Genomic DNA, 21,174 nt, shown 5'->3' with positions numbered 1-21,174 from the left:
AACTCTAGATTGTGGTTTATTGCTATAATTTATGTCATTATCCTGAGGCTCTATGGCATGCTTGTTGATACGGTTTTCTGATGACTGACTCTTCTGATTTTATTCTGGGGGCTCTTGTGGATTAGGAAGATACAGAGCATGGATTCTAGAGTCAGCTCTGGGAGGAGGAGTGACAGTGAGGTTTAAGAGAAGTGTGACTGGAGATGGAGAATTAGCCTGCCATTGGCTAAAATGGACTTTTAGAGCTACTGCATTTTTACCTTTCTTTCGAAAGGCTGTTAATTGGTACCATGTAGACATTATGTTAATTTTTAAAATACTACATTTTAATAAAAATTTAGACTTTTTAGTTTGTTTAAATAGATTAACAGAACTAACATTGCTGCCAGAAGTCTCATAAGAAAAACTGTCTTTAAAGAAATAACAATTTCTTGACTTTTTCTTGTTAATTTTAGGTTAAGTCAGCAAACAAAGAAAACATGGTGTTTTGAAGTATGATTAAACTCCTGATGCTGCAGCAGAGGCTAAGAATATTAATGGCCAGATCTAGGTAAGTTGAAGTTTACTTTTTAAAAAATCATTAAGTCCACAAATTGTATTTTTTTGAACTGGAGATTTTAATAATGGTATTTTGAATGCAGTTATTTTGCCTCCTGATACCACTTTGGGCTTCTCTGGTAGCTCAGATGGTAAAGAATCAGTCTGCAATGCAGGAGACCTGGGTTCAGTCCCTGGGTCAAGAAGATCCCCAGGAGAAAAGAATGGTAATTCACTCCCATTCTTCCCTGGAGAATGCCATGGGCAGAGAAGCCTGGTGGGCTATAATCCATGGGCGCACAGGGAGTCAGACACAACTGAGTGATTAAAAACTACGTTGTTACCTCCCAGACCTCAAAATAAGGATAATTGACTTTAGGAAGACCGTGTTCACTAATTTAAATGTCTGGCACAGTTGTTGCAATGTTGGTCTTCCCAAACAGAGGCTACCTTTAGAGGGAGTGTAGTACATCTATTTGTGTTTTTGTGGAATTATAAACTTGAATGAGTTTATGAGATCATGTAGTTTCTCATCAAGTGTTTATAGTATTCATGCATATTAGTAGGTCTTAGGTAACTCAGATCGTCTCCAAGTATTAATGTGATTGTCATAGATGTAGTGTCTTGTTTTCACCCCTGCCTGGGAGTTTGTGCCTCAGGAGGAGGAGGCAGAGATGTGGGTGAAAACTCTGCATTAAAAAAAGTCTCCTTCTGTGTTGGAAGATTGACCAGAACGGCCTGTCCAGCTTTTTCAGACTGTCACTCATACTAAGCGTATTTTTTAACCATACTGAGGTCTCCTGTTCCTTTTTGCCTCCCTCTGTTTTCTCCTGTTTCATCAGCCCTCTTCTTTCTTTGCTTCTTTCCTGAGCAGACCTGTTGGCCCATCACTTCAAACCCCTATATTGCCAATATCCTTTCATTTATTTGTCCTCTTGCCCTCTGACCCGGGTCAGTTCAACTGTCTACCCTCTGGACTGCTGAGCACAGCTAGAAAAATAATATAATTTTACTCTCCAGCTTCTGCTCACTCTCAGCATAGCCTGCTTAATAATCCTGCTGCTTTTCTTGTGTAGCTTCTCAGTGAAAAATCCTACCCTTCTCCTCAAGTCCCTCATTCTGCAAACTTGCCTTCTATTTTACAAAAGAAATGTAAGATGATGGATATTATGTGTTTCAGCTTCTCTGATATGTTCCACTCATCTTTCTTTTCTTCCCTCTCTCCTCAGAGGGCTTCCTTGATGGCTCAGCTGGTAAAGAATCTGCCAGCAATGCGGGAGACCTGGGTTCAGTCCCTGAGTTGGGAAGATCCCCTGGAGGAGGGAACGGCTACCCACTCCAGTATTCTGGCCTGGGGAATTCCAAGGACTGCATAGTCCATGGGGTCACCAAGAGTTGGACATGACTGAGTGACTTTCAGTTTCACATCTACTCTGAGCACAAGGCATTCCTTCTCCTCTGGGCACACTTTTGAGTCTGGGTTCCAGAACTCAGCTCTAGTCTCGTCTCCCTGCTTGTCTTGATCCGTCTTCTGGCGGATTCCTTTGGTGTTTCCTATATTCTTTAAACTTTACTGACATACTGATTACAAGTCTGCATAAACCTGTGTCATCTTAAAACAATAAATAACTCAAGAAATGTATTTTCTTTTGAAACCATGTCCAACCATACCCTGTCACTTGAGGCTTTCCTTTCTCGCTGTGTTCTTAAAAGAGCCTTTTCTATTTTCTGGAGGACTACTCATCTTCCATTTGCTCACTGCATAATGGCTTCTGCCTCTACCTAATACTCCATCACGGAGAGGACCCTCCTTGACACTTTCTTTTTTTAGTTTGTACAATTCTGATTGTTTTTCTTCTCCTTCACTTGTTTTTCTCTAGTATTTACACATTTGTGTTCCCCAGAATTTCAGCTTCAGCAGACTGCTCTTTATCCTGTTCTTGAGCAGGATCTTCTGTTTTATAGTTTCAAATACCATGTACCCCAATATTTTACCTCTTCCCTCAAGCCCATTCTGATGTACTTAACTCTATTACATGTCTCCATTCGGTGGTTCTCTGGGAATTGCAGTTTAACATGTCTAAACCTGAACTAACCACCATCACTTCCTCTTGAAGACCTGAAAAGATTTTTCCTATTTCAGGTAATGGAACCAGCACCCTTTATCTGCACTGAAAACTGCCTCTTACTTCCTGTATCCCTAGCTGGACACTCGCTGCTGCTGACTTGATTCCCTAATACTTTTAAGATCTGTCATTCTCATCTTTGCTACTGTTGCTGCTCCCTTTTAAGTCCTTGGCGTATTTCAGCTTTCAGTGGTCTCTAACTGGCTTTCCCTTCCTCTGAGCTAACTCCCCACTTAAAATTTTACCTTGCAGATGGAGGTATCTGAAATGCAGTTCTGACCGCTTCACTTTCTGCTTAAAATGCTTAAGTGGCTTTCCATCATGTGCAGGATGAAATTCATACTCTTTGCAATGGCATACAAGGATTTCGTGTCACATGTTAGGCTTTTCAGTAATTATGTTTGCACTGAACTGAAACACTCAATGTAGATAGAGTCCCCAAGTAGATTGTACCACCATTCATACATCCCTGACAGAATCAGAGGTGCTGCCTGAAGATGTAAAGTGGAAGAATGGTTTTTCTATTCTTTTTGAGAAACAGTTGAAAACTATTCATTTGAAACCTTTTTATTCAAGCAAAAGCCACACTGTAGTAATCATTTAGCTCTTTGTATTCTTGAGTTAGTGGTGAGTATGGATAAGCAATTTCAAGAAGACTTTTGTATTTTTGTTTCTGTCATCTCTCTGCTTTAAAATTTTTTGAAAAATATTCTTTTGGCCTCCTCATAATTTATTAAACACTTACTAAATTTTTTTTTTGCTGTGCTGTCTGGCATGTGGGTTCTTTGTTCTCTAACTAAGGATTGAACCCATGCCCCCTGCAGTGGAAGTATGACTGCCAGGGAAGTCCCAAACACGTAGTGATTTGATTTTTAAAAATTAGACTTTTATGAAATAATTATCTGCTACGTCAAACAGTATGCTTAGTGCCTTAGAAAATTCAGAAGACAAGGTTCCTCTCTTCTTGGAGATCACAGTGAAGTGGCCGGTGAGACAGCTAACCATTACAGTAGAATATGATAAGTGCCGTGATGGAGTCATGTCCCTCTGACTGCAGGAGCGTTGGAGACCGGTGAGCTTCAGGTTCGGTAGTTGGCATCCCAGACCCCTAGGTGGTTGTTCAGGGTGTGTAGTTTGGCTCCTGCTTGTAGTTGAGCCTACCCTGCACTCTAGTTGTACTGGATCCCTCGCTCGCTCCTGAGTATAGCACCGCTGATCACGACTTTTATCTTTGCACCTACTTTTTTACCTAGTGCCTATTTCTGTGTTCTGCCTAGCACACTGTTTCTGCTCACCTTTTAAAGTCCAGCTCAAATGCTGCTTCCTTCCCTTCCTAATCCAGAAAGTTAGTTGCTTCTTTCTGTGTCCACAGAACTCTTCTTATAATAATAAAAGGTTTTCATAATGCATTATCTGTTGACAACTCTGTCTTTGCCTTTAGACTCATTACTCTTGAGAGGTACACGATTGACAGTCATCTTTACACCATGATACTTAGCGGGCATATTAGTTACAAGATACCAAATATGAGTCTTTTTCCTTTATGTAACAAGATTTTTTATTATATCACACATAAATATTTTATATAGATTTATATAAATTTATTAACTTAATTGAAGTATAATTGATTTACAGTGTTGTGTTAGTTTTGGTGTATAGCAAAGTGACTCAGTTTATATATATGTAAGTATTATATAAATATTTATTTATATATATATATATTCTTTTTCAGGTTCTTTTCCTTATATAGGTTATTACAAGATAATGAATATAGTTCTGTTCTATACAGTAGGACCTTGTTGTTTTATCTGTTTATATATTATATATAATAATCTGTATCTGCCAATTCCAAACCTCCTCTAATTTATCCCTCCCTCCACCCCATTTGCCCTTTGGTAACCATAAGTTTGTTTTCTATGTATGTGAGCCTATTTCTATTTTGTAAATAAGTTGATTTGTGTCACATTTTAGTTTGCACATATAAGTGATATGTCATGTGTTCCTTACCTCTCTCTGTCTGACTGACTTCACTTAGTAAGTAAGTGATCTCTAGGTCCATCCATGTTGCCTGCAGATGGCCAGGTTTCATTCTTTTTTATGGCTGAGTAGTATTCCATTGTACAATTCGGGAGACCTGGGTTTGATCCCTGGGTTGGGAACATTCCCTGGAGAAGGGAACGGCTACCCACTCAAGTATTCTAGCCTGGAGAATTCCATGGACTATATAGTCCTTGGGGTTGCAAAGAGTTGGACACGACTGAGCGCCTTTCACTATAAGGTGTATATACCATATCTTGGTCCATTCATCATTAAATGAACATTAAGCATGCTTCCATGTCTTGGCTGTTGTAAATAGGGCTATTATGATTATTGGGGTGCATGTATCTTTTCACATCTTGATCCATTCATCATTAAATGGACGTTAAGCATGCTTCCATGTCTTGGCTGTTGTAAATAGTGCTGTTATGATTATTGGGGTACATGTATCTTTTCAAATTGGAGTTTTCTCTAAATATTTTTGCCCAGGAGTAGGATTGCTGGATCATGTAGCAATTCTGTTTTTCGTTTTTTGTTTTTTTTTTTTTTTTTTTTAAGAACTTCCATACTGTTTTTCATAGTAGCTTCTAACTTATATTCCCACCAACAGTGTAGTAGGAGTCCCTTTTCTCCACACCTTATTTTTAATGATGGCCATTCTGACTAGTGCAAGGACACCACAAAATATGAGTCTTAACTTTACTATTTTATTTATCACTTCTTTTGGTTTATACACTTTTGGTTTCTATCACTTCTTTTGGTTTTTACTGTTTTTTAATTGGCTTAATCCTTATACCTGCCAGCATTCTTTATCTTCCTTTAGTGCAGTTCATTTAGCTTGCGAGAGACTTAGAGCGTCTGCTGTGTGCTAGTTATTATGTAAGGCACAGGGAAAGCAGGAATGAATAAATTCTGTCCTTACTGGGAAGGAGCTCAAAGTGGAGGGAAGAAGATTGATAAGTAAACAGTCCATCACAATTTCTACTAAGTAAACAGTGTGAAAGAGGCTGTGATACTGGGAAACTCAGGGTGCTTGGGGATACATAAGGAATATAACTTGCCCAGTTGATTGGAGTCAGAAAAGGCTTCCTGAAGGCACTGTCTTCTGAGTTGAATCTTGAGGAAGGAGCAGCATGGAAACAAGACGCTCTAGGGAAACTGTTTGGTATGACTGGGTGCGGCTTGAAGCAGAGAGGAGTGAGAGGTTAGACTGGATTTGTAGACAAGGACCATAATGTAAAGGACTTTTTGAGCTTTTGCATTTTTTTTTCCTGAAGGTAGTAAAGATCTGCTGAAGAATTCTAGACAAGCTTTAATCAGATTTGTGTTTTTAATGTTTGGTAACTTCTTATGCTTCCTTCCCTTCCCCTTTTTTCAAATACGTTCACATCCATTCTGATTCTTTCCCTTGTTTATAAGTGAAGTTTCCTTTGTTCAGTTGGAGTGTTCTTGAACACTTAATGGAACTATAACCACTTATCTCTTATCCTCTGTGGGAAAGGATTAGATAGACACATTTAGAGTTTTGCCAGTATTCTCTGTGTTACTGTTTCAGTTGTCTTTCTCTCTTAATGAACTATTCCAGATTTGTTTTTGTGTCTTATTAACCAGTTTTGTCTGGAGGGATCCATAAAGAATATTACAGTGTATAGTATGAATCAGAATACTTGCCAAGCCAGAAGTCTGTCACCTTTCTGGAAATTTATTAATGAAGATAGACATGAAATCCTAGTAAGCCATAAAGGGTTAATTCCATGAATGACTTAAGTATAATAGTGTTATGTATGAAACCTTAAATTGGTTTCTCTTAGATAATTTTAAAATAGGCAGACTTTTGCAAACTAAATTTGAGGCTTCTCTGAAGTCTGCCTAACAAAATTATTCTTGTTGATGCTGAGTGAAATTCTCCAGCTAGTTGTGTGAAGTCTAGCTCTAGCCATTTACCTTCCTCGGCTTAATTTTCCTCATTAAAATAATACAGGACTAATGTTAGGTGATTTCTAGAGTCTTTTTCTGTTTTGTGATTTGTATATATCTAATAATCTTTTGCAAATTATCTTTCATGTAGTGCTCACATGGTCTTCTGAAGAAGCCATGGGTAGCTGTTGTAGCTGTCCAGATAAAGACACTGTCCCAGATAACCATCGGAACAAGTTTAAGGTCAGTAAAAACTGGATGAGTTGTAGCTCTTGCTGCCTACCTGGATGGTCTTCTTTTACTTCACTTAACACATCTTCTTATTTCCTCACTGGTATCTTCAGACTCTTTCTTTTTGTCCAGTCTGCCTTTTCTTGTTTTAACCAACAAGGACAACATTTTTTACTGACAGTATGAAATCCTCTTTTCCTTTGGTCTTCTATATCCAATTAGAACCACACAATTCTGATAATACTCTCCTTTTTTTCCCCCTAACTTGGAAGACATTTACATTTATTACCTTCCTATATCATCAGTCATGGATACGAGTGGCTAAATCTTGTATCTCCGTCAGGAAAACAACAGCACTATTGAGTGACTGTTACACACTCTGGAGAACTCAATCTTTGGTCACAGAGATAAGAGCCCCTGGATTTGGTCCCATCAGCCCTCTTTGAAATGACCTGATAATATTGTCTTTAAAATGCCATTTTATAGGTGCCTCTTCAGTCCTGTCACTAGTTCCCAGTCATTGTTTAATGCCTGGATAATTTCGTAACTGAACTCTACCTCCAGTCACCTCTGTGATCCATCCTGCAGTTGACATCAGATTTATCTTCCTCTTTCATTATTCTAAAACTTCAGTGGTGTTCTGTTACTTAGACACTAAGTGTTCCATTCCTTACTCATCCACAGCCATTAATGCCTCTCATATTCTCACCTCAGTCTGCTATAAATCAGCCTCTGGATCACATAAATCTTGGTGTAAATCACAACCTTCTTGCTTCATAGCTTTGTGACCTTTGACAAGTTACACTGTCACCAAGTCTTTGTTCATTTGTATGCAGTGGAAACAATAGTATTACCTGCAGTTTAGGATTGGAATTAAATGACAAAATACAAGTAAAGCACTTTGCCCAACCCAGGAGTATAGTAAATTCTCCCTAAGTGTTATCTGTTCTTTAAAGTCTCTGGCCATTTTCTGAAACTCAGCAGTGCAAGGCCTTCCCTGACAAGAACTCAGTGCCAGTCCTGTCTTGATCTCTCTGAAATGTACCTTGTCCCTGCTGTAGCACCGTATCTTTAGGATGTGCCCCCTAAGTCCTGACCCACCAAATCACCCTCTTTATTTCCTTCTTGCCTGGGAAATCCCATGGGCAGAGGACCCTGGTGGGCTATTTATCCATGGGGCTGCAAAGAGTTAGACACAGCTTAGTGACAGAGCATGCATGCGTGCAAACTTATTTATACCCAAAACCCAGCTAAAGTCCCTTTTCTTCATATGTGAAGGCTTTTCTAACAACCCTTGGCTACAGTTCCTGCATTTTGCAGGGTCTATTGTACTCAGTTGTTAGGTTAGTTAAGCATTTAGAGTTCTGTGATATTGACTTTTCTTTGTGTATCTTACCTCCTCAGTGGGAATGTGAGTTCTTTGGGGATGTGAACCAGGTATTGCCCTGCTACGTAATCCATGCCATACAAAAACATTGATTGTTGAATGAAATAACAATAACTGAACCAATCAGCAATAGTACATTTTCCTGAAATTAGTGAAATATGTGCATGACTGTCAAGAGAAAGCATTAAGTTAGCACTAATTAAACCTTTTTTTTTAGGTCATTAATGTCGATGATGATGGAAATGAGTTGGGTTCTGGCATAATGGAACTTACAGACACAGAACTGATTTTATACACTCGCAAACGTGACTCGGTAAAATGGCACTACCTCTGCCTCCGACGCTATGGTTATGATTCGAATCTCTTTTCTTTTGAAAGTGGTCGAAGGTGTCAAACTGGACAAGGTAGGTAGAGCCTTTATTTTTTTCTCCAAACATCATCATCTTTGAATATCATTCTGTAACTCAATTATTTTATATATGTTTAAATTAAACTGTTTTACTTTTATGCTGAATGAAAAAAAATCCTCAAGTGGATTATTTAAAAAGGAGATATGGTACACTATGTATTCACTTATCAAGCATTTATTAAGCATGTTTTCTATATCTAGAATTTTGGCTCATATTAACTTTAAGATTTGATAAGTAAATGAATTAGTCCCAGTAAATTGCTTCTGCCTTTACTGTTACAACACTTCTCTGGTGGCTTAGACGGTAAAGCGTCTGCTTACAATGTGGGAGACCCAGGTTCTATCCCTGGGTTGGGAAGATCCTCTGGAGAAGGAAATGGCAACCCACTTCAGTACTCCTGCTTGGAAAATCCCATGGATGGATTTTCACGTGGTAGGCTACAGTCCATGGGGTCACAAAGAGTTGGACACGACTGAGCGACTTCGCTTTCACTTCACTTTTACTGTTACAGGGCTTCGCTGGTGGCTCAGACAGGAAAGAATCTGCCTGTGATGTGGGAGACCTGAGTTCGATCCCTGGGTAGGGAATATCCCCTGGAGGAGGGCATGGCAGCCCATTCCAGTATTCTTGCCTGAAAAATCCCATGGACGGAGGAGCCTGACAGGCTAGTCCATGGGGTTGCAAAAGAGTCTGACATGACTGAGTGACTTTCACTTTTACTGTTACAACTTGGGGGAAAGAACTTAAACTTTGGAGTTAAGCAGAACATAGTTTTATCTTTTTGCCACTTACTTCTTAAAAGTCCTTGGACAAGTTGGGGAACCTCTTGCATCAAATTCCTTCTGTATCAGAGTGGAATGGTAATCCAATAATTAAACAAGGTAACAATTGTAATCCACAGAGCAAGCGTCTATCAAATGGTGGATTCCTATGGTAATGACAGGTTAGACTCCCCCTGCTGTTAGAAAGCAGACTAGAGCAAGTGTGCAGATCTTGTTTTTGCCTTCCTTATTTTGAGCCATCACCCATGGGCAAATGAAAATTATTCTGTGAACTTTCTTTTGGGCTTGTGTTTTGAAACAGGGAATATAATTAACTTATCAGACATTTATTTGAAAGGCCTTTCTTGCTGTTGGTACACAGAATGCTTCCTTTATAATTTTGTTCTTTGACAGGTGCTCCTTTGTCTTTTTTAGATGTCGTGACCGTGTTTTTTTCCCCTGGTATATATTTGTAGGAATCTTTGCCTTTAAGTGTGCTCGTGCAGAAGAATTATTTAATATGTTACAAGAGATTATGCAGAATAATAGTATAAATGTAGTGGAGGAACCCGTGGTTGAAAGGAATAACCATCAGACAGAATTGGAAGTCCCTAGGACACCTCGAACACCTACAAGTAAGTGTCCATTTCCCCCTCTTCTATTATAAGCTATAGACTATGGATATTTAATCTATACCATGTTAGAAATTACCATTGGCTAACATAAATATAGTGATTGTGAGTTTTGAAAAACTGTTAGCTATAATTATAAACATTTTAAATATGAAAACACAAAGTATTTAATAATATTTTAAATGTGAGTGGAAAGTTAAAAGTGGAGGGAGGTTCTGTTTTGCTCTAGTTTCTTGTGTATCTTACCAGAAACACCTCCTTAAACCTCTTAGTTCTGATTGTATCCTCATTCATTTTTTTCTCTGTGCCCTACCCCTACATCCTTTCTGAAACCAATAAACGCAAACTCAGCTCCAGGGTTTGCTGCTCAGAACTTACCCAATGGATATCCCCGATATCCTTCGTTCGGAGATGCTTCATCCCATCCTTCCAGCAGACATCCTTCCGTGGGAAGTGCCCGCCTACCCTCAGTAGGTGAAGAATCTACACATCCTTTGCTGGTGGCCGAGGAACAAGTAAGCATGTCCCGCTGTCCAGTGGTATTGTATGGGGTTAGAGTATTATTATTGTGCTAACACTTGAATGTTTCAGTCAATTTGAATTTTAGTTGTCACTTTTGTATATGACCTTTGTAGTGAAGATTCAGAGGGCAAAGCATATATTTGCTGACATACACCCAAATATGTATAGGTGTTGAGGGAAACTTAGCATTACAGTTAAGTTTGTGGGTCCACAGGAGAGGTGCATCTATAGATGAAGACAGACAAAACTAATGGTCAGTTCTCTTAAAATAACTTCAAAGGAAAGCTTTTTATATTACAGTTTTTGTAAATAGTGCACTACTAGCAGTAAGGCAGATTTTGTCAGTGTTTTTAACAGAGCAATTTAATATTCCCAACTGGTCTGTTTTCATTTTAGGAATGGTGTACCTGGTTGAACATTGTCTGTATTAATTAGCTGTACTTATCTTTTGTCAACAGTATGACTGTTTATCATTAAAGAAATTTCCACTGTTTAAAAATACATTTCTTTGTATTTTTTACTTGTTAAATGAGTTCTTACTATAACTAAATATCCCTCCTTTAGAATTTTATTTTTTGTTTTTCAGATTTTATGTAAAGACTTCTGTATTATCTCCCCCAAATACCATGAGCTTTTCTAAGTAGTGATAATTTCCTACTAGGTGGAACCTATTTTATATCTATGTATCTTATAGAACTCTTATTAAATCTAATAAGGTTTATCTCTTTATATAGTCAGATAATCTATAAATAATGATAAATTTCTCTCTTCCTTTTTAATACTTGTTATTTCCTATTTCTAAATCAGGTTTTAATGCACTGATAGAATTTCTAGAACATCAAAGTAATAATCCCTGTTTGTTCCTGACTTTTTATAGAATGCTTATGTTTCACCATCACATCTATTTTAAAGTAGTTATTCTTTTATCAAGCTAGGAAGATATTTCTACATTTCTCCCACCTCCTCCCAACCTTTTTATTAGTAAAAAACAGGTGCAAAAGCTTTGAAGAATATTCTTAGAAAGTTAATAAAATTAATTGACATAGTCAGGCAGATTTTTTGTTCTTGTTTCTTTTCTTTTAAACAAGCTACTCAGTTTCCTGTTTTGTTTTAGGTACATACCTATGTCAACACTACAGGTGTGCAAGAAGAACGGAAAAACCGCACAAGTGTGCATGTCCCATTGGAGGCAAGAGTTTCTAATGCTGAAAGCAACACACCGAAAGAAGAGTCAAGTAATATTGAGGACAGGGACCCTCAGATTCTTCTTGAACCCGAAGGAGTCAAATTTGTCTTAGGACCAACACCAGTTCAAAAGCAATTAATGGAAAAAGAGAAACTGGAACAACTTGGAAGAGATCAAATCAGTGGAAGTGGTGCAAATAACACAGAATGGGACACTGGCTATGACAGTGATGAGCGAAGAGATGTGCCCTCTGTTAACAAACTGGTGTATGAAAATCTAAATGGCCTATCTCTCCCCAGTGCCTCGGGCTTCAGGAGAGGTCGTCTGCCGTCCACCAGTACCTCAGATACCCAGAATATCAACAACTCAGCTCAGAGAAGAACTGCATTGTTAAACTACGAAAATCTACCATCTTTGCCTCCTGTTTGGGAAGCCCGCAAGCTAAGTAGGGATGAAGATGACAACTTAGGACCAAAGACCCCATCTCTGAATGGCTACCATAATAATCTAGATCCAATGCATAACTATGTAAATACAGAGAATGTAACAGTGCCGGCAAGTGCTCACAAAATAGAGTATTCAAGGCGTCGGGACTGTACGCCGACAGTCTTTAACTTTGATATCAGACGCCCAAGTTTAGAACACAGGCAGCTCAATTACATACAGGTTGACTTGGAAGGTGGCAGTGACTCTGACAACCCTCAGACTCCAAAAACGCCTACCACTCCCCTTCCACAGACCCCTACCAGGCGCACAGAGCTGTATGCTGTGATAGACATCGAGAGAACTGCTGCTATGTCCAATTTGCAGAAAGCACTGCCGCGAGATGATGGTACATCTAGGAAAACGAGACACAATAGTACTGATCTGCCCATGTGAGCCCTGGAAAGCATTTACGTTATTTGCACCTTTGTGAAGTTTTTTTTTTTTTTAAAAAATGAAGACGCAAGTGCTTCATTTTTATTTCTGAACACTAACTCCTTTTGTAGACTGATAGAAAAAATTTTTTCTGAATATTTCATGTGCTTCTTTAAAGGGAATTAATGTAGAGCAGGTACTCATAAAAGAACACTAATTTCATTATATACTACTCATTACTGTACAGCAGCATTCCCATTTTCACAGTGCCTATTTAAAATGAGAGTTGAAGTGAGTGACATGCTGGTCGACTTTTATCAAGATTCTGAACTCATGTATATCATTCATGTGTAAGTCATGGTTGGCATTTAAAACGGAGCCTCTTGATAACGTGCATTGCTAACAGATAACTGTAGCTTTGAAAGTACTATTTGTAGATGCACTATTCATGGTATGTGGCCTCCAGCATGTAACATGAGGAATCCTTTATTTTATTAATTGTAGGCTTTTTGACTTGAGCCAAAACATATGTAATGGAAATAGAAGTACCACACCTCCTATGTACCAGTCAGTTCCTTTGCCTTCAGCATTTCTAGAAAGTGGTGTGCCGTTGGTGTGTTGAAAGGCAAGAAAGAGATGAGATTTTGTTTCATCATCTCATGATGTCCTTTGAAGGGCATGTCCAAGTATCTTAATCAGAATTATAAACAGGCTCAAGAATCAGTCTCAGGTCACTTTATCCAAAAACATTAGAAAAATCTGAACCATGATCTCGAAAGTTTCTCTCCTACAGATTATTTACAGTAACATTGTTCTCTTGAGGCATTTGTGCCATTAGATACCATTTACCTTCAGTTTTTCCTTCGGTGTTTGGGATGTCTAACTTTGTTGCTTCGTGTCTTTTTCAATTTAAAATGTTTGAGTTTGTATATAGTTTTGAAATTGGTATGTGTTCATTGTTCTTTAGTTTGCATTTTTGTCCATTTGTGGTTTTGAAGGTTCATTTGGAACTTAACTGTTATTCTATAACAGGGTTGTCCTTGTCCAGTATTTATTTATATGCTGTTTACTTTTCATGTTGATAAAAGCATTCTCTCAATTTTAAATTTCACTTGTGTCCATAGGTGATCTCTTAAGCAGCTGAGAAGAGAGAGAAAAAAAAAAAAAAGGAAGTACTTTTAACATGCAAAGTTCCCTAAAGGTACTGTGTTTTCTCTGTGGGCACTCCCCCAGCACTTTAGCAGTGATTTCCTCAGTCACATGGCTGCAGTTATACTTTGCCCACTGTATTGCTCCTCAGCTCTACTGTCCTTTCACTCATAGCTGATCTTGGATTATCCCTTGATTTTAATAGAGTGTTAAGATTATTGCCAGCATAGCAGGTACAGTGGAAGTCTTACAGCAGTGAGATTGTGTCGTAATTTAGGATTGAAAATGAAGTTTATATAAACTGATTATAGAGTCCATATGTCTAGCTCTTGGAAAGTCAAGAATTTTCCAGTTTCCCAAATCCTAGAGAAACGAGAAGGTAGAGTGGAAAGAAGGTTGGATAATCTTGCAAAATATGTCATTATTTCCTCTAAACATGAGGAAGTTTCTGAGATTATGATCTGGATTTATCAGATGTAATTAAGGTTAATTTAGCATGAAAAAGTTTCAGTCATATAGCATCCAACCTGTCCCATAAATGACCTAATTATAGGACAGTGGGTGGATTAGCAAAATAATAGGGTGAGACCATTATAAAGAAAATAAATTATTAAAGGTGTCTTTATCATTTTCAGTGCCATTGGTTTATGTGCATAGCAGAATTTTTTTTTTTCCTGTGAATTTGGTGCTTATTAAAGTGTTCACTGTTCTCTAAAAAGAGTACAGTGGTATAGGTGTGCAGCTTCCATTTTCATGTATTGTTCCATTTATGCTTTCTTCTGAGTAGATTGCTAATTGTGCCAAATTTATGTGATGATCTTTGTAATGCGGAATAAGAATTAAGATGGAACCAGTGCATATGGTTTTCTTGGAAACAAGCAGTCAAGACAGAACGTTAACCTCCAAACGAAAGGGCTGACCTATTTACTTATTTTGGAGGTTGGGTACTTTTTTTTTCTTTCTTTCTCTCAGCCTTTTCATTTTTCCTTCCAGATTCTGATTACTTTTTATATTTTTTTAAGCAACTACAATATAACCATTGCAGTTTATGCTTTAAATACTGTGTGCTTTAAAATTGAAAATGGGACCAGTTTGTCTGTTAAGAATTTGATTTTTAGGTACTATGAGTATTAGGGAAGATGTATACAACTGGTATTAATTTCTAGATATCTCTGGAAATCCCCTGTGTCCCTATTTAATAAAAAGTAATGTAGAACACTACTTGTCCTTTGCTGTAGTCTAGTAATGGGCATTAAGCTCTGTCCTGGAAGAATGTACCAATTACTCGGTACATTTTAGAATGAGATATTTTATTGGGATAGAATTGTGGCCATATGTTTCAGACTTTCTGAGACAGACCTAGTTTTAGATACTCTGTTCTGTTGATAGATCATGTGATCCCACTTTCTGGCTTTGGAAATATAATCATTGATCATTTGTTTTCTCCCTAATGGAATCCTCTTTTATCTGTATGGATCATAGCAGCTTTTATCCCAGACCAGGGTTGGAAACTGATATGGGTATTACATGTATTTTTCTCTCAGTGTATTTTATTTCCCAGGTTTATCTTCCTTTAAAAATGAAAATATGGTGCCTTCCCTCCCTCCAGGAAGATTGGCAAATAGTTCCTTTTATTTACTGCTGCTGTGGAGTGATGAGACATGCACTTTACTTTTGAAGACTCAGCAAAAAGCTTTTCACTTCTCAGTATATCCAGAATAGATCACATTTGGGACTAAAGAAAATTTGCCAAGCAATCTTTGTTTTTATAGATATTAATGTTGACCCCACAGTTCAATAAGTCAAGCTAGTGTTTATCACACCCCTAAGTCAAGCTAGTGTTTATCACACCCCCTCCCAAAATATCTGTGGCACAACATATAAAAATGTACCTCAATAATGTTCTATTAAAAATGGGACAGGGGCCTTATGTTTTCATAATTTCCCAATAATGTGCCACCATATTTTTGCCTCAAGGTAAAGGTTTTAGCAGGCTAAAAAATACATCCCATTTCCCCTTGTGCTGTTCCTAACCCATAATGTCCAAGTGTTTGTGCAATGTGTAGTGTGTGTGTGTATAAATATATATGTATATTCACATATACATATATATATGTATATCTCCTTGAAACAGACATACCATCAGAGACAACATTCAGAAGTAACTAATGTATTGGCATCTTTTTCTTATCTCTGATATGTGAGGTATATGGTACTAAATTACCTTTTCCCTGATGTTTGCCAAATTTGAATAAAGGCATTGGTACGAAATCACAGAATGTATAGAAAATGTTTTTGGCTTGAAAAACTAACAAATATTTTATGACATACCATAATATACTCTGCCCAAATCAGCACCCTGTCTTTGCTTTTCTTTACATCCCTCTTCCCCATCCCTACTTCCTCGTGTTTTTGGTATAAAAATTCTTTTGTAGCATCATTACAATTGCAATTCTATGACAATTGGATAATAATAGCATGGAAACGGACTGGTATTAATAGTACAGTAGTCACCAGTGTGCCACATTTGCATTAGTAAATGCAAAATATACATTTTATAAAGGACAAATTTTGTGTTATGTTTTTATTTTCATTACATTGTATAGTATTGTAAGATTATTGTATGTCCTAATTTGCATTATAAATGTTTTTTTCCTACGTAAAGGCATAAATATAGCAACTTTGTATAAAGGTAGCTTATTAGATTTTTGATTTTGTATTTTATAAAAAAAATTGTCTAACAGTGGGACTACCATTGCCAAATTGTACATGAAATATGAATTTTACCCCTTACGGTTAATTTCATTTCTAAACATTCCATATTTCTCTAATAAGACATAAGTGATACTGTACTATGCATAAATGGTATTTTAATGCTGTTTCATATCAGCATTTTAAATTTTGGTTTGCATTTTTAATATTGGCAAAATTTACCACTGTTGATTAAACCTTGTTGTATATGTAACAACATCTTTTGCCCTCCCCACCCTTGTTCTCTATTTCTCCCTGTCAGTGCCAACTTCATACATTTTGTAGCATGGCAATAAAATATAACTTTTACACTGAGGCCAAGCGTGGCTTTTTGGAGGATATGGAGATGGGAGGACTGCCCTCTAGTTACGCTTTGCATATGACTTTCTGCCACATAAACCATGTTTCCAGGCATGAGGAAATTATCTCGTATATGATGTGAACATGCTTTTAAAGACAAGTGTGAATGTTGCTTTTAAGCTTAATTTTTGTCCTTAACTAATTTTTTACCTTTGGGAAAGTCAGAGTTCTGGAAGTACAATCAAACCTTTATTAACTGGAGTACTTAAAGAATGAGCTAATAACTGAATTTAGTTCAACAAGGGCTAAGCAACACATTTTTTAAATCCTTATTTATTGTAGAGTATTAGTATACTATCCTAAAAATTATATGTAAAATATGGTTTCACCTTAGATGATTTAGGATCTTGCAATGCCTTACTGTTGTCATTCTGGCATAAATTCCCATGACGAGGTACTCAAGTTGATACTGGAAGCTGAGCTTGACTATACAACTAACATTAAGCATTCATGAAAAACTGCTTTGTTTAATAAAATCTGATCAGAGTTCTTATGGTTACTTTCACCTATTGCCGAAAGTAGACTGCAATAAAACCCCAATAAAAGTTTGGTTGGATACCTGTTTAAAGTTTCACTGTATTTATACTTCACACGTTTCTTGAGACTTTATGATAAGAGGTTTTATTTCTTAGTCTCATATCACCACCTCCATTTTCAAAGTGAAGTGGGTCAAGGATTATGTTTCAAAGTGAAATGAAATTTTGAGTATTTGCCAGACTCTCAAGAACTTTTATCTTCTTGGTCATTCAAACTAGTAGTTCTTAGGCCGGGATTCCAAACCTGTTGTCACCTAGTGGCACTGCAAAGCCTGTTTGGGTACAACTCAAGATGTAGATCATTTCAATAGTAAAGGGAATAGGCAGGTCCACAAATGGTCAGGTGCTTGCTATGTACCAGACACTATGGAGCACACAGATCGGTTTAAGATGTAACAGAGACCACATCTTACTTAGGTATCTTGGGTATTCTCAGAGATTAAAAACTTTTTTGGATTATTTCTGTATTTTTCCTTTGAGTTCCTCTGAAGATAATAACTGTTCACATGTTCTTGTTTAATGAATAAGCACAAACTAGGCCCTCTCTTAGTAATGAAGATAGTTAATTCTTGTTCTCAAAAGAATCTATAGTTTAGAACAGCCCTTCTAACTGGGGGCAGTGCCCTTCCTCTCCCCAGAGAAATAAACCCTAAGATATAAATTATATATAAAGGACTACAATCTCTGATACCTCTACAATAATACTAGCTATATACCTTAGGAGAATTGAAAAAAAAATTATTCCAATTCTTAATTTGTGATAAAGGCATGTACAAAGGAAAGGCACCTAACTCAGCCTGAGAATGAAAGTTGTTAAGAAAATTTTGAAGAAGGTAATCCCTGAGGTGTTTGATGAGAGTTTTTACAGATTAGGGCAGGGTGGAGAGGATATCTTGTGTGTGTTTTAGTCACTCAGTTGTGTCCGACTCTGCGACCCCATGGACTGCACAGCCCACCAGGCTCTTCTGTTCATGGGATTCTCCAGGCAAGGATACTCAAGTGGGTTGTCATTTCCTTCTCCAAGGATATCTTAGGGAGAAGAAATACCCAGTGCAAAGCCACGGAAGTATAGAAAGATCACAGTGTTCAGTGATGGCAAAGATTCCATTTGCTTGGAGCATAGAGTGCAAAGGCAGGTTTGTGGGCATAGAGAAGGGAGAAATTAGAGACATCCCATAGATTTAGAATGCAAGAGTTTTTGTTTTATTCTAAGTCAGGTGAGAGAATTTGAAGGATTTTAAACACTGGAGAAACAACATTTTATAAAAAGGACCCTGACATCAACATGGAGGATACAGTAGAGGACATGACATTTTAATAATGGAGGGAGACTAAAATGGAGGTAAAACTGGATAAATGCTTTTTCAAAGGTATTTTTAAAGGAGTTTTGAGGTTATCTGCTGCTCTGCAACAAGCCACCTTAAAACTGAGTGGCTTAAAGCAACAAATCATGTTATTCTCACATTGCTATAGATCAGAGTAGGCAGGCATATGGAACTCACCCTAAATTACAAAACTAATATATGGAAGGGTTGAAACCCAAACCTATGCATCCTGGTTCCTGAAACTTGAGTGTTCAGCCCCTGGAGGTACAAGGGTGACACCAAATAACACAGTAAAGGAGGAAAAGTAAAAAAACACATGCAATGGAGAAAGGACAAATTGCTGGGAGTCCCCATGTTAGGGGGCTGCTTCTGGCTGTCTCTGGCCTCCACTCCACAGGTGGCAAAGCCTGCCTCCTAGTCCCCATCCAAAAGCCCCTGACTAAGTTTTTCCTCCCCAGCACCCCCTCCAGAGACCAGCAGGGAAGGAGCCCTGGGTTCTCCATCACCCATAGTCTGAGGCTTGCCTGCCAGAGGGCATAACAATCTGTATTTCCACATACGTGATTTTGCCCATAATAAAAACAGCTGTTTTCAATATTATGCAGGTATCTTACCTTCTTGTATTGTAATTCTTCTCATTCCAGTGTGTGATTTGAAATATTCTGGTTGAGGTGCATTTCCTGAAAGAAAAGCAAACTTTTCCACAAAGAACACAAAACTCTTGGTCGATTTAAAATAATTTGTCCAATCTGAACATCCCTTTTCATGATGGACCTTGGAAAGAGTGTAAACTGGGGTCAGCAGCCATTTTTCTGTAAAACAGTAGATAGTAAATGTTTTAGGCTTTATGGGCTACACATTTGTCATGACTGCTCTTTCCATTGTATAACTGTGTTGTTCAGTATAAAAATGAATTTGCTTGTGTCACAACCAAGCTTTATGGACATCAAAATATAAATTTCATATAATTTTAATGCATCACAACAGTTTTTATGTTTCTAATCATTTAAAAAGGTAAAAACCACTCTTAACTCTCTGGTCATATAAAATCAGGTGGCAGGTTGGATCTGGCTCCCAATGGTTTCTCAATCCCTGGGGTAAACTAACCCTCTTAGCATGCATCTCAAAGGTACAAAAGATTAAAAATTGAAAGCAGCTATCAATGTTAACAATTACCAAAATACAAGAACTTGTTAAGAGATCAGCCAAAGGGAGAAAAAGGTATCAGATGCAAAGCTAAACATTATTTTTAAGCACAAAAATTGTGTTTTAAATGTCCTAGGGGGTCAGCTTAGAGAGAGTATAAAATTATTCTTAATAAATGGGAATATTTGGGATTTATTTTGCTCTCTACCAAGCCATTATGTAAAAGGATATTAGTCATCTCTACAGCTGTGTGTTGTGTGGAGGGGGGAATGAGTGAAAGGCAAAACCTCCTGAAAGTGAGCAAGCAGGACAAAATAAATGTCTCCATCAGAGCTCACAAGACCTCGTCCCGGACCATCCAAATAAAAACAGCATTTGGACTTCCATGGTGATCCAGTGGTTAATCTGCCTGCCAGTGCTGGGGACATGAGTTCGATTCCTAGTCCAGGAACATTTCACATGCTGGGGAGCAACTACTACTGAGCCAATGAGTTCTATAGTCCATGCTCTGCAACAAGAGGAGCCATGGCAATGAGAAGCCTGCACATGCAACTCCTTGCACACAACAATGAAGACCCAGTGTGGCCAAAACTAATTAATTAAAAAAACAGCATTTTATAATTTAATGAAATGAGGTCATCTTACTCAATAATGTTTAAAATAGCAATAAAATATTATTTAGAAAGATGATGGTAAATTTTTTTAAAAGCTTAAAAGGTTGAAAGTGGTTGCTTCTGGGGAGAGGAGTCAATGCTGATGGTGAATTACATTTTCCATTATTAGTTACAGAGCCTAAGCTTGCTCTGCTTACAGGCCAGTGAATCTGGTAATGAGGCTGTTGGGGCAAGGAATAATGACTTTTAATCGGAAAGCTAGCAAACCAAGAAGGAGACAGACGTGTGTCTCAAAAAACCATCTTCCCTGAGTCCAAATTCAGGCTTTTTTGATACAGAGGAAGGGGAGGGGATGGTGTGTGCCACAATGCCAGTGGCAGAGCAAGACTACCACTACCAGTTGCTCTAACAGCCCAGCACCTGCCCTGCCCCATTACAATTCCCCACTGCCAATGCCCATTCCATAATCTTGTGGGGCAAAGGGGGCAATGATCTTTCTTGCTGCTTCCTACCAAATGGGGGAGATGGGGTGATTGTGAAATGGAATTGATGAGTTTCAGGTTGGGAATATTTCTTAAAATTTTCAGTAAGCGATACAGTTGTTTTTCTGAAACTACAATTATTAGAATCTGATGAGATTCCTTCTACAATGAAATTTTAATCTCAGTACTTACCCTTTTTGAAGAGCA

The 21,174-nt window shown here is 37.8% G+C and overlaps 1 protein-coding gene and 1 non-coding gene across 4 annotated transcripts in view; one reads left to right on the top strand and one right to left on the bottom strand.

The window, feature by feature from the left end:
- The window catches only part of FRS2 (fibroblast growth factor receptor substrate 2), a 110,656-nt gene extending 93,224 nt beyond the window's left edge, over positions 1-17,432 (top strand). For all 3 annotated transcript variants that reach the window (XM_069584673.1, XM_069584675.1, XM_069584674.1), the window contains 6 exons: positions 456-550; positions 6,769-6,860; positions 8,453-8,639; positions 9,883-10,041; positions 10,390-10,553; positions 11,675-17,432. In XM_069584673.1, coding sequence (XP_069440774.1) covers positions 6,795-6,860; positions 8,453-8,639; positions 9,883-10,041; positions 10,390-10,553; positions 11,675-12,625 — 1,527 coding nt within the window. In that variant the 5' untranslated portion in view covers positions 456-550; positions 6,769-6,794 and the 3' untranslated portion in view covers positions 12,626-17,432. The remainder of the gene's footprint in view (positions 1-455; positions 551-6,768; positions 6,861-8,452; positions 8,640-9,882; positions 10,042-10,389; positions 10,554-11,674) is intronic.
- Positions 7,175-7,302, bottom strand: LOC138438475 (small nucleolar RNA SNORA25). The gene has a single exon (XR_011256402.1). It is a non-coding gene; the product is annotated as a small nucleolar RNA SNORA25 (small nucleolar RNA).
- Positions 17,433-21,174: the final 3,742 nt, after the last annotated feature.

This window comes from Ovis canadensis, chromosome 3 (assembly GCF_042477335.2).
Source record: "Ovis canadensis isolate MfBH-ARS-UI-01 breed Bighorn chromosome 3, ARS-UI_OviCan_v2, whole genome shotgun sequence".
In the NCBI taxonomy this organism is placed as follows: Eukaryota; Metazoa; Chordata; class Mammalia; order Artiodactyla; family Bovidae; genus Ovis; species Ovis canadensis.
This window is presented reverse-complemented; position numbering and strand designations above follow the sequence as displayed.